The 17099-nt window shown below is 43.4% G+C and overlaps 1 protein-coding gene across 1 annotated transcript in view; it reads right to left on the bottom strand.

Moving 5' to 3' along the window:
* Positions 1–1854: 1854 nt before the first annotated feature.
* The window catches only part of Mdm1 (Mdm1 nuclear protein), a 28823-nt gene continuing 13578 nt past the window's right edge, over positions 1855–17099 (bottom strand). Inside the window, exons 8-15 of the mRNA XM_052753444.1 lie at positions 15030–15059; positions 14519–14694; positions 12930–13229; positions 11923–12032; positions 11726–11835; positions 5949–6201; positions 4093–4152; positions 1855–2697 (exon numbers count right to left, since the gene is read on the bottom strand). Coding sequence (XP_052609404.1) covers positions 2585–2697; positions 4093–4152; positions 5949–6201; positions 11726–11835; positions 11923–12032; positions 12930–13229; positions 14519–14694; positions 15030–15059 — 1152 coding nt within the window. The 3' untranslated portion in view covers positions 1855–2584. The remainder of the gene's footprint in view (positions 2698–4092; positions 4153–5948; positions 6202–11725; positions 11836–11922; positions 12033–12929; positions 13230–14518; positions 14695–15029; positions 15060–17099) is intronic.

Raw genomic sequence — 17099 nt, 5'->3', positions numbered from 1 at the left:
CAAGAGCATCACAAGAGAGTAGGGTCATGATCGAGGCCCATGAGAACCATCCCTAACCTAATTGATAGTACGTAGATCGAGGTCATATGACCCGATTCACTGTGACGGGCTTAGCCAAAGATTACAGTCTGTACTGCACTACAGATCCACTGTTAGCCATTGAGAACTTTCCTAACCAACAAAATGAATCGACCTTTGAGGAAGAAAACAAACCTTTGAACTTCCAGAGACAGTGAGCTTCAAACTTCGAGCACACAAGCCTGAGAGACCACCTGAACAGATGCTAATCTGTGCACTGAAAGCCAGGTTGTGCCAGATTCTAAGCCCTTATTCCTTCTGTATCTCACGCCTCAGGAAATTTTCATGACCAGGTCTTTTAAAAGTCAATGGAATGTGGGCAAATATCCATCTGCTTATGGCCCTTCACAACTTTTTAACAACCTATGATCTTTGACAATTTATTGCAAACCAGTGATCTACAAAAGTAGTTGTCATCAAACCAAGCACCTCAGAACTTGTCTTCTAACCCAAGGGCATTTTACCTACACTATTCTATTGTCAACTCTGTCACCGCGACAAAATACCTTAAAAAAAAAAAAGAGCAAAGACCGGTTTTGGCGCACGGTTACGGTCCATGGTAAGCTGGCTCCTCTGCAGGTGGGCCATTGTGGAGGCGCAGGCATGATGGACCAAAGAACTCACCTCATGGCAGCCAGGAAGCACAGGCTATGGAAGCCGGGGCCTGGGTGTCAGAACATGGTCAGAAGAATGAACGCGGTGAACAATGCCCTGGGGTTGAACTATGAGAGACTCCAGGAAAGAAGGCAGAGGCCCTTTTACCTCAAGTGCATTTTGTCCCCAGGTTTGTTCTTGGATGTGATTCCGTGCCTTTTGTGTTAAACATTTACATTCAATTCATAAGACGTGTCTATTCTTATTGGATGTCGGAACATGGCTATAGAACCCGGTCTGGTACAGGAATATGCTGAGTGCTGTCCTCAGTGTGCCCTGGATCTGGTTCTGGCTTCTGCCTTGCTCTCACGCTTTCCCAGAGATGACCTATAGGATGTGCCAGGCAATTGTGTTTAAGTTGCTCTGCTCTTGGAGAGGGCTGCTCCGTTAATATTTAGTATGTGCTGACTGGCGTTTATTTACAAGTTTTTCTGAACTCAAACAACCCTCCTTGGATCATTGCTTTCTCTGTTACATTCATGTATACAGGTGCACCGAAACTGAAGTTGTCTGCAGCAGGAGACCGTAGTCAGTCTCAATCTTTAAGAAATCCCAGGTCTCCCAGACAGACCTGCATAGGTTGGCAAAGGGTGACTCCTGGGGACAGAATATACCTTTCACAGGCACGCTCCCAGTGAGCTAATTCCTCTAACTAGGCCCCACGTGCTGGAGTCTCCATCATCTCCCAACAGTGTGCCATCAAATGGGCTCCAAACTTCCAACGCATGATGGCACATGCCTGTAACCTCAGCACTCAGGAAGCTTATACAGGAGGATCATAGGTTCGAGGCCAGCCTTAGAAACTAGAGAGATCCTCCAGATAGAACAAGAAAACAAAAACACCCAAATCGTAGCAAGCAGTTTACGTGTACTATTATAGAGATTTGTATAACATGTTTATAAAACCCATTCTTACTAGAAACGTAAAGTTATCCTGATTTGTAAACAACTGTAAATATGTCCTAGAAGGGAAAACCAGACTCACAAAGTTGCTGTGAAATTTTTTTAATGAATCTGCTTTTAAAACCCTGCATTTCTGTTAAAAAAAAATACTGTACACTCAGTTTCACCAAATTTGACAGCTGCACACGTAGTATAATTTTTGATTAACCAATTCTAGGAGACTGTTTCAAGAAGGCATTTATTCCACATGATAACCTTTTGGAGGAGCCAAGCACACTTAATTTTCATTTTCAAATGTCTACAAAGTTTTAATTCTCCATTACACAAATAATTCCTTAAAATCTAGACATTATTCAAATGTATGCCAGTTATTGTACAAATAGAATACATAAAAAGATCAAAAATATACATATTCTCTCAAGCAAATTTGTTACATAAATAAGAAAAATATATACAGCCGGATTTTCAAAGTACAATTCCCTCAACACTGCAACTGTGTACAGGAGGTGCTAATAAAAACACTGAAACACAAGTCAAGGAATGGCAGATTCCTTTGATGATCTCTACGGCTATGCAAATGCCTAGAACAATCTGGGAGGGAATATAATTTGGGAGATCTTAATTCTGACATCATGTTATCCCTTTAGCAAATCCTCTGGACAGATGACATTCACACTTCTACCAGCCACCCCCGACACCTGATACAAAAGACAGAATGTGTGAAGAACTACATCATCTATGTCTTCATAGTCAGATAAGTAACAAGGGATTCTCAAAGAGTTAAATTTAGATACACTTGCATTGAAATTTTCTGGGTAGGATGAGCTACTGAAAAATCAAATAGTTTAAGTTGAAAGTGTCAAGAGGAAATCAAACACTCCGAAAATCTTAACACGGTAAGCAATAAGGAAAGAGGATCCCAGTGTTTCTCTAGATAAGAGGAGCGGGTTTATGTTTTGCCCCAGAAATTCTCCTTTCTTTTCTGAGCTCGTGCTAGAGTCTGAAAAGCCCGGAGACTGGAAGCCGCAGAGCGGGCAGAGATCTCAGACAGTCTGTCTGCATCTGTAACGAGAGAATCCCAGGATTACATTCCCGGTAGAAATCTCCACAGAACAATAGTATGCTTAATGTACTAGGAACAGAAAATCAAAACCATCCTATTGACAGCAATGCTGGATCTATCAGGAAACAAGGGACCTGGTAAATGGAGAGTTTAACTCACCATAGCTCATGGCAGTTTTCTAAGTTTATCAAAGGTCAAACATGCAGTGTGACCAGAACCCTTTTTACATCATTGAAATCCCACAAGGTCAGTAATTAAGCATAGCTTATAATTTCAGTATTATCGGGAAACAACTCATCTTGAGATGTCTTATCCTAGTTTTAAAAGAACAACTATTTGGAGCAAAAACGTTTTCAACTAAGAAAATAAAATGCGGGGCTGGGGAGCCAGCTCAGAAGCTAAGAGCACATACTGCTCTTCCAGAGGACCTGAGTTCAATTCCTAGTACCCACATCACCTCTAACTCCAGGGGATTGTCATGCCTCTGGCCTCAAGGGTACCGGTATACATGTGCACATGCTCACACACATTATCAAGAATAACACAAATAAGTCTTTTTAAAATGCTATATTTTAACATGGTATTATATCACTTTTTCAAAATCTCACTAAATGTTAAAAAAAAATTGTTTGGCAATAAATAAGCTGCTCTTTCTAGGTACTGAAATCCCACATTCTGATTGAGCAAATCTATCACATTAACAAACACTGCTATCAACAAGACAAAAGGCAAAACTAGATTCAAGGTAGCCAGATCTGCATTTAAAACACAACTTGCATTCACTGAATAAAGAGCTGCAAACTTACTAAAAGAGTTCTTCCAATGTAAAGAGCATTAAGTTCAAATTTATTTCCCAACTCAAAGTTAATACATTCAGAAACTTATTGGCACTTTACAGGTTACAGCCACGCCTCTCAGGATGGGACAACGGTCATTTTGAATGTTCACCTCAAGTTTTCAAAATTCCTCCTGCCTTTATTAAAATCAAAAAATTTAACAGGATGAAGACTATACAGGAGGAAAAGGGGTCCATTTTCATTAATTACACACATTTATAGAAATGAAAAGTGATAAGAATATGTAGGCATTTGAGAAAAATATGGATTAACATCAGGCCAAATTTCTGAGACAGAAAGATGGACGCAAACAGAGCCATGGCCTCTGCTGGGGTGAGGAACATGCTTGCTGGGGAAATACTCCTCCACACACAGTCCCTGTGACTCCTGTGTAAGACGGGACAATTCCATCCCTAGCATAAGGTCTCAAAGACCTAACGTAAAAATATCTGCAGAAGGACTCCGAGGTCTTTGAAGTGCTAGTCAAATGTAAGATCACCATACTACAAACCACCTTACAAAAGAGCTGATGTTGATCTTAAGTAACTACTAAAATACCTTCATCGTTAAAGGCTTCACGTGGAGGTAACTGCAAATTGCTCATCCTTGATTTTCCCACTTAAAGAAAAAAAAAAAGGCAGAAGACATTATCCTTTAGCTCCCAGACATCATATATTAATGGAACTGTTTGAACATTTGTCCCCTCCAAAATTCATGCTGAAACTGAATTGCTGTTGAGATAGCTTTAGGCGGCAGGCCCTTTAGAAGGTGTGACCTATGGCAGTATCAGGGAGAGTCTGCCTTTCCTTCTCTCGCCTTTCTGCCAGGAGATGATGTATCAGGAGAACTCACTGGATGCTAGCCCCTCTTTCATGCACTTTCCACCTGCTGCAACAGTGGTTCTCAACCTTCTTAACGCTGCGGCCCTTTAATACAGTTCCTCATACAGTGTAGACCCCAAACCATAAGACCATTTCATTCCTACCTCATAACTATAATTTTGCTGTTATGAATTGTAATGTAAATATCTAATATGCAGGGTAGCTGATATGCGACCCCTGTAAAAAGGTCATTTGACTCCAAAGGGGTCGTGACCCACAGATTGAGAACCACTGATCTAGAGCCATACTTGTCAATTAATTGTGTATATTGATAGAAACTACTACATCAAAGGGCCACTGGGTACTTTTAATGTGGTTGGCAAGTACATAAACTATGAATAAGCTCCTACAATTCTTCTCAATGACAATATTGACATAACTTCACAGAAACATAGTGGGCTTCCGCAGAGAGATGGCAAACTCACTGTACACATTTGGAGAGAGCAGAAGCCAGAGAAAAATAAAACGAAAAGATAAGGAAACAGCAACCAAGTTAGGAGAATGGGAAGAATCGGAGGAGCTAAGTATGTGATTCACCACAAGAGCAGAAGTCTCAAGTGGGCAGAGCAGAGAAGCTAAGAGGCAGTGAGTCACCAGGTATCTGTCCGCTTGTCTGTCTGTCCCCGGGTGACATGGGGGTTGGGACGAAGCAGAGGACTCTGGAGACCGTTTTATGGAACAGCTAGGTCACAAACTTCTTTACACTTACACAGCTGAATTACTGCGTCTCCCAAGAGTGGACTAGAGATTTGTCTCTGGCGGTTCATCAGCGCTACTGTGGCCATGCGCTCTACAGCTACCGAACAGGAGCAGCAGGGCAGCAGAGGACAGGAAGAAATTGCTATTTCAGAAAGGTCGACAGGGTACCAGGAAAATGAATGGGGAGCCACCCACTTCAAGATGCATCATTGTAAAGTATCGGCAGCATTGGGCATGAACAGACATTCCCAAAGCCATCAGAAAGAAAACACCACACACACAAGCTCCTGAGTGAAAACTCCTGGGAATTCCCAACTGTGATGGAGGAAGGACGCAAACAGAGGGTAATGTCTACCAAAACCCAAGGAAAACCAGATCTGGAACTCCACATCCGAGCACCACCAGACAATGTCTAGAGACAGTTTCTGCTGTCCTGCCTGAAGAGGAGGAGCTACCGGCAGCTAGGTGGTCTCTCTACGTGCCTTGGTAAGAACGTGAGAGACACCTTCCCCTTTATAAAATGTGAAGTTGGGTACAGCAGCAAAATCCAGTATCCACAAAGAGATCTGCCCGTTCACAGAAATCCATTAGCCTGGGCCAGCCCGTGAGAGCAATTAAAAAATAAGGAAGGAGAAAGGAGGGGAAAGAGAGAGTGAGTGAGGGTCTGAGGAAGAGATGGAGGGAGAAGGGGAGCCAGCATAAATTATTAAAAGAAGAAAGGAAAAACACCTAAACAATAGAATTTTGTCAGCATGTGGCACTTTTTATAGCACTTATCTATCAGTATAACACTTTTGCTTTAAAAAGACAAGAAATTAAAACAAAAATACTCACCATTGTGCTGAAATTCAGGGTCTCGCAGACAGCCTTGGATCCTGCTGGAAGGATGCCAGTAAGGCAGGACACACGAAGCAGAAGGCTGTCCAGAGGTGTGTGTCTGGTGTTCTGGAACTTTCGAACCTGGAAGAGCAGCCTCAGCCAGTCTGGGAACACTGACTTCACAATCTTCCCGCAAAGGCAGGGGATCAACTGTTTTGATGCCAGCAGCAGGAGAGGTCAGGAGAGACACCGTACGGTGGGTTCCTTTCTAGATGACAGAAAAGAAAAGGGAAAAGATGCACACATGTGGGAACCAACATTCAAATGCCGAAGAGTCACAAGTCACAGAAGACATGGGGGAAGTGGCGGTGTGTCCACGGAGAGAAGGCTGTGTGCGTGACCAACCAACATGAGAAACATCTGCTAACAGGACAACAAAATGTACGTTAAAAATGCATCGAAAGACGAATGTGGGAAGACAGGATCCTCAATGAATTGCTATCAAGCTACGGAAGCGTCTCCTTCGTAGGAGGAAGAGGTAAGTTTCATAACGAAGCAGAAAAAGGCATATGTCAATAATTCAGATAGATGTAAGTATAGTGAACGTTCTACCTCGCTAGAATTTTTTAATCACAAAATAAAAGCAGTGAAGTACTAACTGTTCACTTACCAAACTGTGAAAATTAATTAAATTGAATATAGTATTACAGAGGTGACCTGGATGTAGAAACACGGGACTCTTCTACAGACTTCCTGGAGCTCACTCTGTGAGAGCCCAGGAAGAGCTCTACATCGGTGTCTGTTTTAATGCTGTATTAATACTTGAGAAATAATGACATGAGAGGTTAATAGTGATATAAACCAAAATGTAGTTGACAGATGGATTTCTTTATATTACCTTTTAAATAAAAAATAAAATGCTACAATTCTGAAAATTCTATTTGAATATTAGCATCTGGTTTAAAAATTTTTAATTACAAATAGCATCCATGTTGCCATTAAAATAAATGATGCCTCATAATGCAAAAATGTGTTCACAGTAGAGCTAAGTAAGAAAATATATTAATCAGAAAAAGATGTATATATTAATCAGAAAAAGATCTGAAACAAAACTAGCGTATAAAAAAATAGATTCTGAAACCTTGCCTGTAGAACACCAATTATTTATACACTATAACTAAACACCTCCAAACTTAACACTGACCATCACCAGAGAGAATGGGCATGAAAGCAATCCTTTTCTTATTCGTCAGTGTTTTCAGATTTCCACAGTGACAGTGAAGTTTAATCCTAAGAGTTCCACAGATTGCAAACACAGGCACAACAGTCTCAGTCATCCCTTAAACTCCCCTCATCCCCTCATCTGAGCCCATGGATGTGACATTTACACATTTCCAACCTGGGGTATCATTTCCGAGAACTTCAACTGCAGTAAAAGAAGGTACATCTCCCATTCGCCTCCCCTGTCTCCTGTTCACTTAGAGAATGACAAGTGACACTAAAGGGACCGTCTTTTCTTCCTGTGCAGCCCGGCGGCTCTGCTCATCTTGGTTTTGCTGCTGCTAAAAAGAGCTGAATGAAACCTACACACTATTTTAATTGAACGGATCCCCGGGCTTAGTGAACCGAACTGATGTGGTTTTGAGCCTCAGGCCTCTTTTCTGGCTCACTGTCCCCCCTGTCCTTGCAGATAACAGTTCCCCACAGCAGTGACTTGATGGACCCTGAGTCAAACCCTACTTGCTCTCCATTTCATATCTCCAAGGGCTCCCCAATGCCTGTAGGACAAACATCCAAGCCCCTCCCCGTCCCCACCTTTCCAACCTCATTTCCTACCCTATCCTCCCTCTAGATCCACCTCACACTTCCCCTCTCTCTGTCAAACTCGGCACTCTTCCTTGGGGACTTACAGGTCCATGACGGTTTCTGTGGGGGTAGGGGTCCCCCCTTCTTGAGTATGATTAGGCAGCTATGGTCTCTGGGAAGGGAGAGACATTTTTCTTCAGTAGTATGACTACTGGTGGGCAGCCCATGCTCCTTGTTAATAACTACTCACTTGGGATTCTGTTTAAAAAAAAAAAAAACCTAACACAGTGGGGGGTCACACCAAAAGCAAAAACAAAAAATGGGTGGGAGTAAGAGAGGAGGGGAAGAGGGAAGGAGAGAGAGACTAGAAGGACTAGATGGGAGGAAGGGGATTATGGGAATGGGTGGTGAGGTGAACAAGAGAAGGTAATGAGGCCAGGCGGTGGTGGCGCACGCCTTTGATCCCAGCACTCGGGAGGCAGAGGCAGGCGGATCTCTGTGAGTTCGAGGCCAGCCTGGTCTACAGAGTGAGATCTAGGACAGGCACCAAAACTACACTGAGAAACCCTGTCTCAAAAAAAACAAAAAAAAGAAAGAAAGAAAAGAAAAAGAGAAGGTAATGAGGAGCAAACATGATAAAAACGCATGGCATGTGTGTGAAAATATCATAATAGAACACGTTATTATATATATATAATTAATACAGTGAATAAAAACAAAATAAAATGAACAGCTCAGCCCCGGGAGAGAACAATGTGGCACTTTCTGTTCTGCTTGGGAAACGCCCCGCCAGGTTCTCTGCCAGAGCACCTCTCTGCTTACTCAGTTCTGGCTGAAGTGTTACCACTCCATGCACCCATCCACACGGCCCCACCACAAAGCCTCACCCATCCCTCGGGGTCACCTGAAGTTTAATTCACAGCCCTTCCTTCTTCCTACCTGAAATTACTTTTTAAAAAGAATCCTTTGCCTATTTCTCCCGGTTAAAAGGAAAGTTCCACAAAGTCAGGAAGTTGTGTCCCCAGATGTTAGGACAGCACCTGGCACACAGCAGGAGCCACATTAAATATGAAGGAAGCAAACAAAAATAAAAATCCTTATGTTCCTCTCCAAAATAAGCCTATGAGTTTTTACTCAATACATACCCTCAATCCTGCTGGAAAGACAGAAAACCACAGCCACTCACAATCCCCTTCCCCCCATTATCTGACCCAGCACCAGGGGAGGACACGCTTCCCTTACACAGTCATGTGGTGTTGGCCACTTCTACCTATGCTCCCCATTGGTCCATGGTGCCAATGTCCCCTTTCTGGACAGGAACGCTGTCCCTTTCGGTCTGCTCTTCCTTCACTACAGACACAGAAATCACACTGAAACTACTTAAGTCAAAGTATGCCCCTCAGTGGCAGAGTACCTACTAAATAGTTCAGTGGGTCCCCACGCTTCTGAGATAACGGGAAAGTCTCAGTTACCATCTTTGCTAGCCTGGTGCTACATCGTGATCCTTGCCATGCCCTGTGCCGGTAGGAAGAAGGAAGGGCTGTGAATTAAACTTCAGGTGACCCCGAGGGATGGGTGAGGCTTTGTGGTGGGGCCGTGTGGATGGGTGCATGGAGTGGTAACACTTCAGCCAGAACTGAGTAAGCAGAGAGGTGCTCTGGCAGAGAACCTGGCGGGGCGTTTCCCATGCAGAACAGAAAGTTGTTCTTTTCTGCCTGGGAATTTTGTACAAGCCGTGAGCCATACTTTAACCAGGTTAGAGCATCCGATGCCTTTCATCGCAGGTGAATTATGACTTCTAAGAACATCCTTGACTTCAAAGAAGTCTCCTCGGGCTGGAGAGATGGCTCAGAGGTTAAGAGCACTGACTGCTCTTCCAGAGGTCCTGAGTTCAATTCCCAGCACCCACATGGTGGCCCACAACCATCTGTAATGAGATCTGGTGCCCTCTTCTGGCCTGCGGGGACACATGCAGGCAGAATACTGTATACATAATAAATAATCTTCAAAAAAAAAAAAAAAGAAGTCTCCACTGCTAAGCAAGAGCTCGACCACTGGGCTATATCCCCAGCCTCAAGACTCACTCAACTGTCACACCTAGGTTAATTCCTCATAGAAAAGCACTGAATAATTCACCTTTGAAACCTCATTAGTTCTCAATTTTGTGTTTTACTTTGATTGATTAACATGTGTTCCTCCCAAGGCTGTAGCTTCTACCAGATCTACTGTCAGGGCCACAGCATCCAGCGTGTTCACAGATGGGTAAGATACATCTCCAACATAAACCAAGCTGGTGCACACGGGGTTCTTCATATCATCTGTAAGATCTGAGGCAAGTGTGATGCACACCTATAATCCCCACAACTCACTCAGGAGGCTGAGGCAGGACTGTCAGTGTGTGCTAAAGAAAAAGGGGCTGGAGAGACGGCTCAGCTGCTCTTCCAGAGGACCCTGGATCTATTCCCGGCACCCACAGGGGGGTTCACAGTCATCTGTAACTCCAGTAACGGGGAGACCTAATGCCTTCTTTCAGACTCTAGGGGCACTAGGCATGTGCGTAGTGTACAGACATACATGCTGTTATTAGCCACTTGATGTGGGTACTAGGAACCAAATTCACGTCCTCTGGAAATGCATCAAACATGCTTGGTCACTGAGCCATCTCTCCAGGTCAGAATAACATTCATTCATTTATTAGCAGTACTGGGGATTGAACCAGGATCTCATGCACGCTAGACAAATACTCCACCTATGAGCTAGCTACACTGATACATAAATATATATATTACATAGAACGTTAAGTATCTCTCCTCAGCTTTTCAAATGCATTGGCAGCTCCCATCCGCATGTCCACTCATACAGTTCACAAGCTTCTCAAATCTAAGAGAACTCTTGCTATCTTCTGACAAATCTTTTCCTATCCATCTTTCCTATCTCAGTTAAAAAGCAACTCCATTCCTTTAGCCCAGGCCAAAAATTTCTCAGTCATCCTTGATTCTTCTCTTCCTCCCCCACCATATCTCAACTTTGGGCAACTCTGGCACACACATCTTCAGTGCACATGCAGAACTGGACTTCATCGGATGGCCTTACCCCCTCCCGCCACAACCCAAGTCACCAGGATGTCTTCCTAGTAACTGACTGCTCTCACACGCGTGTCCAGTCCCCAGGGTCCATTCTCAACGCCACGGCGAGAGTGACTCTGGGACAGTCCACGTCGGATGGCGTCACTCCTCTGTCCTTCCAACACTTCCTACCTCACAGCTCACTGAAAACAACGTGTGCGCCTTTTCTAGGACCCACAAAGCCCTACACAACTTGGCACGGCATTCTGTCTCAAAACCCATCACCCAGGCTATTCTCTGTTCCAGCCACAAGAGCACAGGACTGGTACTTAAGGAATTCGATGGCCTCTCGCCTCTGAGACTCTTCACTTCTCTTCTCTTTGACATCTTCTCAGATAGGCCAGACCAGTCCTCCACCTTCTTCAGACTCTGCTTCCACACCACCTTGCCAGTGAGGACCTCCTGGACCACTTCGTACTCATCCCCCTACCTTAGCTCTCCCAGAGCACTGACACCTACCTGTGTTTTACCTTCGCTATCGTGACTTCGGCCCTGCCCTCCACTGGACGGTAAGCCCAGTGAGCCCCGGGACTTCTGTCTAGTGTTTATCTCCAGTTCTAAACAGTGCCTGAAACATGGTTGGAACAGAGCGACCAGACAACAGACTGTGATTTTCTTCTTTCCTTCCCGATGAGTCATTACTAAGAATACGTGGAAGCTTATCAGCAGCAATACAACGTCACAACCAAATAAGTAAGTCAGTAAATCCCAGTGCCTTTGCCTGGTGTTACCAAAAGGTTACTAGAAATATTTCTATATACAGTGGGCAGGACTTTCTGAAGTCTCAAGCCTACATGCCATTTACTACATGAGACTGCGAACCCAACAAGAGAGGTTTTCCCCTGAAACACAAATGTCTACCTTAGTAAGGTCTTTCTTCAGAGAGTCTAAGCCATCCTGGGAGGACGCTCTCTTCCTCTGCTCTGGGGCTGAAGGCTTCGCTTTCGATGGCGACACTAAGACCGCCCCACCTGGAAAATCCCACAGAAACTACGTGTCAATCACACCAAGCCACATTCTACACAGGCAGACTGTGGACTGCAGGATCTGACTCTTACCCACAGCGGGAGTCGTGAGGTCATGGTGAGTCCGCTGGATGCCGAGTTGTCTCAGCTTCGGAGTAGGAAGCCTTCCCCCATTTCCTGAGGAAACAGAAGACGGCTCCGACCTAAAAAATGAAACAGTCTATCAGGAAGCCTCTCTTCCAGAAAAATGTGATCAAAACTATGTCATCACAATTATTTAGCACAATAATAAAGCATAAACTGTCCAAGAGAAGTCTTGTGTGTTTCTGGGGAAAAAAAAATAAGGTTCCTATGCAGGGAGCCTGTGATGACACCTGCCTATGATCCCAGTGTTTAGGGCATAGGAATACACGAGGGAGTCGTGAGTTCTAAACCAGCCTCGAGTATTCAGGGAAATCCCTGCTTTTAAAAAAAAAAAAAATCCTTTTTAAAGTTCTTAATCTGTATGTAGTTAAGAGGAACTGCATACTAGAAAGGGGGGAAGATCACTATAAATCAGCAATCCATAGCTAAGAAGATCCGTTCGGTCGGCACCGAGTTCCACATTAGCTACGACACCCATGAATGAATAAAGGGTTAACTACAGCCAAGATGTACCAACAGCAGCAGTGACGAGCTCCCCCAAAGCTGTCTCCACATACAACCAGCTATCAGCTATTTTCAGAAGCCACTCTAAGTACTACAACACAGTAGCCTTGACTTCTGGACAGAACTGGTGCTATGATAATGATGAATACTGGTTTGCTCCGTGGAGTCATTCTTCCAGGCACATAACGACCCTGGAAGTCCTCGCCACCAGATGTAAATGAGAACAATCTATGACCCCTCCAGGAGCACAGTGTTTCAGTGCCCCATCAGCATCGGTGGGGATTCGACTTACAGCACACGTCACGTAACTGTGCCTACTTCACCGAGTTAAAGCAAACCTGTTCTTTATCAGCCATAAAGCTGCAGGTGAAAACCCCTAGACCTGGTGACGAAGCAAATGCATATTAGTCATGGACTAGAATGTTCTAGATGCTGAGAAGTGTGAGCCTCACCCTTCTTTCACTCTGTCTGCCTTGGACTTGTCCTGTGTGTCCGGTTTCTCTAGCTCTCCCACAGAGATCGGCTTGTCTTTCCCGCTTTCCTCCACCCCGTCTCCTGTGGGCTGCTCCTGTGGGTCCTCACTGGTGCTCTCCGCATCCCAGGCCAGCTTCCTCCTGACAGGCATGGTGGCCGCCTGCGGCAGGCCCAGTTTCTCCGTGGAATTTTTCGGGGGCTGCTCTTCCAGGGCAGCTTTTTTTGCTTCTAGCTTGGGAGGAGGATGTTTCTGGGGAGTCTTGTGGCCTGCAGGATCACTGCATAACAGAAAAAAACAAACAAATGCAACATAAAAGAATGAAACACATCCCTGATCCCTGCATAACAAAGAAGTTTTATTGTAAGTCTGCGTTTGAGTATTTTAGTTTATACTGGCTCAGTGAGTTCATCACGTTCCTTCTCGTTTTCCACACTGATGGCCTTGTCTAGGTATTGAAGTTATTGTAGACTACAGTAAGTGAAAGTTACATCTGAGTCTCCACTAATGTATTCCAAAACGTAATATATTTACCTCCTTTCACACATATATGCTTGTACTTCTAGTGACAAAAACCATTATTTACCCTCAAAATGAAAAGGACTAATACCCCAACTCAGCTAATCAGTTGTAACTAAATTCATATCCACACACACACTCAAGGATACATCTGAACAAGTATGCAGATTCAAATTTTTAGATTTTAGATTCATCTTTCCAAAACATTATTAAAGACAGTATTTTCTGAACTTCTAAAGCAGGCTCATCTATAGAATTTATAGATGAATTTGGTGTATGTGACTACATTAGTATGCTCTAACTTAAAATTATTTTATTTGCTACAAATCAATGTGTAATTTCTCTTACAAGTAGTTAAATTGTGTTCACTTTAAAGTTCAAAACAGCAGAGAATTCTCTACAACTAGAGACCATGTTCCATATTAGCCACAAAAATGTATTCGTGAATGATAATGGGTATATACCACTAGCTTGTATTCATGGATGATAATGGATATTTACCACTAGCTTTACTCATGAATGATAATGGATATGTACCACTATAGCTTGTATTCATGGATGATAATGGGTATATACCACTAGCTTGTATTCATGGATGATAATGGATATTTACCACTAGCTTTACTCATGGATGATAATGGATATTTACCACTAGCTTTACTCATGGATGATAATGGATATGTAACACTAGCCTGTATTTGTGGATAATAATGGGTATATACCACTAGCTCATACGCGCATGAGTTTTCATGCTTGCTCTTTCAACTTCTTAAAGTCCTTTTTACATCTAATCTTTAGTCATTCTAGTTCTGTGGTTGTTACAAAAATATTGCAAAATTTAGCCTTCCATAACAATGTATTGTCCACACAGAAACATAAAGAGCAAGTATAATATAGCTGTATGTGTCACAGAGAATAAGCTTTAAATAATAAAGAGAACCACTTGAGTACAAGGCAGATTGTGGGTAGTCAGGTCATTTTCCCTATGTCATTCTACAATGAGCATAAGCTACAACACGCCCTTCTCACCATCCACAAAGAGTGCCTCACCCAGCAAGATCTAATGCTCGGATGTTGCTACTAATGGTCCCTTCTGAGCTCGTGGTCGAGGAGACATCCCAACAGCAGTTGCTATCAGACAGAATCTGGTTCAGATGGTCCCGAGAAAAATGTGTTCCCTGAACTCGCTTCCTGTAAGACTCAGCCTTTTCTCGGAGCTCCTTAACCTACACCGAAGAGCACAGATGTCATCCGTTACTATCAAAGGCTCTTTTACAAACATCAACAAGGACATATTAAAGTCAATGCACAAATACAGCCAAAGTCCAATGAGAAAGGAAGGCAAAAATAAGAGCCACATACACTCATCAGACTATGCATTTAAGCAGAAATTAAGACAATTGGGTTAAAGCACAATGCAGTTAATTTACTTCAGACTAGCAGGCAAGGAGACATTTGTGACAGCTAAGAAAAATATTGACATATACTTTTTTATTGCAAATGAAATTATACAGGTATTCTAAGCATTATTACAGTGTTTAAGAACTCAAAAGCAACCAACCTCTGCATACCACATGGCATTTAGAGAACCCTAGGGGAGGAATACAGAGACACACTTAATGACAGGTTAATGCCATAAAATAGTATTAATGGGAATCAATGAGATGCTGTACCTTATTATTCCTCCTCCTAAATATATATAAACTTGTCAATCAATATTTCTTGTATTCTTAGTAACATTCAACTCAGTAACCCAGACATCTTAATACCGCCTCAAGGATCAGCCACATTCTTGCTTGGCTGTGATGGTGTTGTACAGGTAATGGATTGCTATTCCTAGCTCCCCATCCCTGGCTGGGATGGTGTTGTAACTAGTAATTGACTGCTATTCCTAGCTCCCCATCCCTGACTGGAATGGTATTGTAACAGGTAATTGATTGCTATTCCTAGCTCCCCATCCCTGGCTGGGATGGTGTTGTACAGGTAATTGATTGCTATTCCTAGCTCCCCATCCCTGGCTGGGATGGTGTTGTAACAGGTAATTGATTGCTATTCCTAGCTCCTTGCCTCTGGAAGAATGCTTACATCAGTAACTCCCAGTCTGGCCTACTCTCCTAGCTTTGTACCCAGCTGCTCCTATGACAGAAGATGCACTGAAGTTGTAAGAGTCCCTCTCCAAATCCCTCAGGTTCCCTTGGAGTCAGCAAAATCTCAACTTCAAAAAAAAGTGTTAACTAAATATACAATTGAATAGAAATCCCTACCAAATAATGGTTGTATATTCAACAACAAGATGTTTTTAAACATTATGATGAACTGTAGAACACTTGGCACTCCCTAATCTGCAAACAGCGTACTTTCCTATGAAAAGGACCTAACTCCCCATCTGAAACCCTTTTATTTTACACATCATACCGCCACCTGCTGGCTCGCTTCTCTAAATGCAAATGTACGGTGTAGAAACCACAACGCAAAAAGCTAAATCGTTAAAATTCAGCTTTAAAAATCTTGTTTATTATATTTAACAACTTTGACTGTCACTGATAATTCCATATTTTAAAAAGAGAATTCCCATATTTTTGTAAACTCCTTTATCCCTTGATGATTTATTTTGGGTAGGACTGTTCATAGTGCCATTTTTTTAATCTTCATGGGGGAAAAAGCTGTTTATGCATTATCATCACTGCCTTATTCTTTAGTAGCAGTACTGTTACACCTGTGTGTGTGCAGGCATGCGTGTATGTGTGTGTGTGCATGTCTGTGTCTATGTGCACGCGCATATGAGTGTGTGCGTGTCTGTGTGCACGCGTGCATGCGTGTGTGTGTGTGTGTGTGCATGTGTGTGCGTGTCTGTGTGCGTGTGTGTGTGCATGTGTGTGTGCACGTGCGTGTGTGTGTGTGCATGTGTGTGTGTGTGTGCGTGTGTGTGTGCATGTGTGTGTGTGGTCAGAGGACAACCGACCTTAGGGAGTCAGCTCTCCAAACTCAGGCTGGCAGGGCTGGCAGCAAGCTCTTCCTCTGCCGAGCCATCTCTCCAGCCCGCAAGTGTGTTCATTTTCCACCACTAAGGTAAGACTCTCGTACTTACTGGAGTACTGTGCACTAGTACTGCTTGCTCACTTAAAGGCAACAGAGGAAAATAAACGATGAAACCCGCGATGCAAAAGCCATTGGGGAACTACCCAGGGCTCCTTAGAAGACAGTTGGAAACAAGGGACGGAGAGCATTGCATGTCTAGGGAAAGACCCATCTCAAAGTGAGCACCTATGAAAGCAAAGGAGACCACACAGACCCAGCAGCCCGCTCTTACGCAGACAAACTTGAAAATATCCTGAGGGATGATCTGAAATCCTACTCTTCTTCACTGCCAAAAATGAACTATGCACACAGATCAGTTCTAGCAACTCCCAGACTTCCAGGGATATGGGCAGTAACAGTTTTTGCATCAACAGCAGAACGAAGTCGTCTGGTTTAAATGGCTGAGTGACTAGCAGGGCATTCCGAATGACTAGGAAACCGGTTATGAGGTGCCTCATGTAAGTGCCCATGTATCAAATGTTTCATCACCTCCTAACAGCTGCAAGCCTTAGGATCACTTCCTTAGGTTCATTCTCTCCATGAACCTGGGAAC

This window comes from Peromyscus californicus, unplaced genomic scaffold (genome assembly GCF_007827085.1).
Source record: "Peromyscus californicus insignis strain IS unplaced genomic scaffold, ASM782708v3 Scaffold_24__1_contigs__length_46423439, whole genome shotgun sequence".
Classification (NCBI taxonomy): Eukaryota; Metazoa; Chordata; class Mammalia; order Rodentia; family Cricetidae; genus Peromyscus; species Peromyscus californicus.
This window is presented reverse-complemented; position numbering and strand designations above follow the sequence as displayed.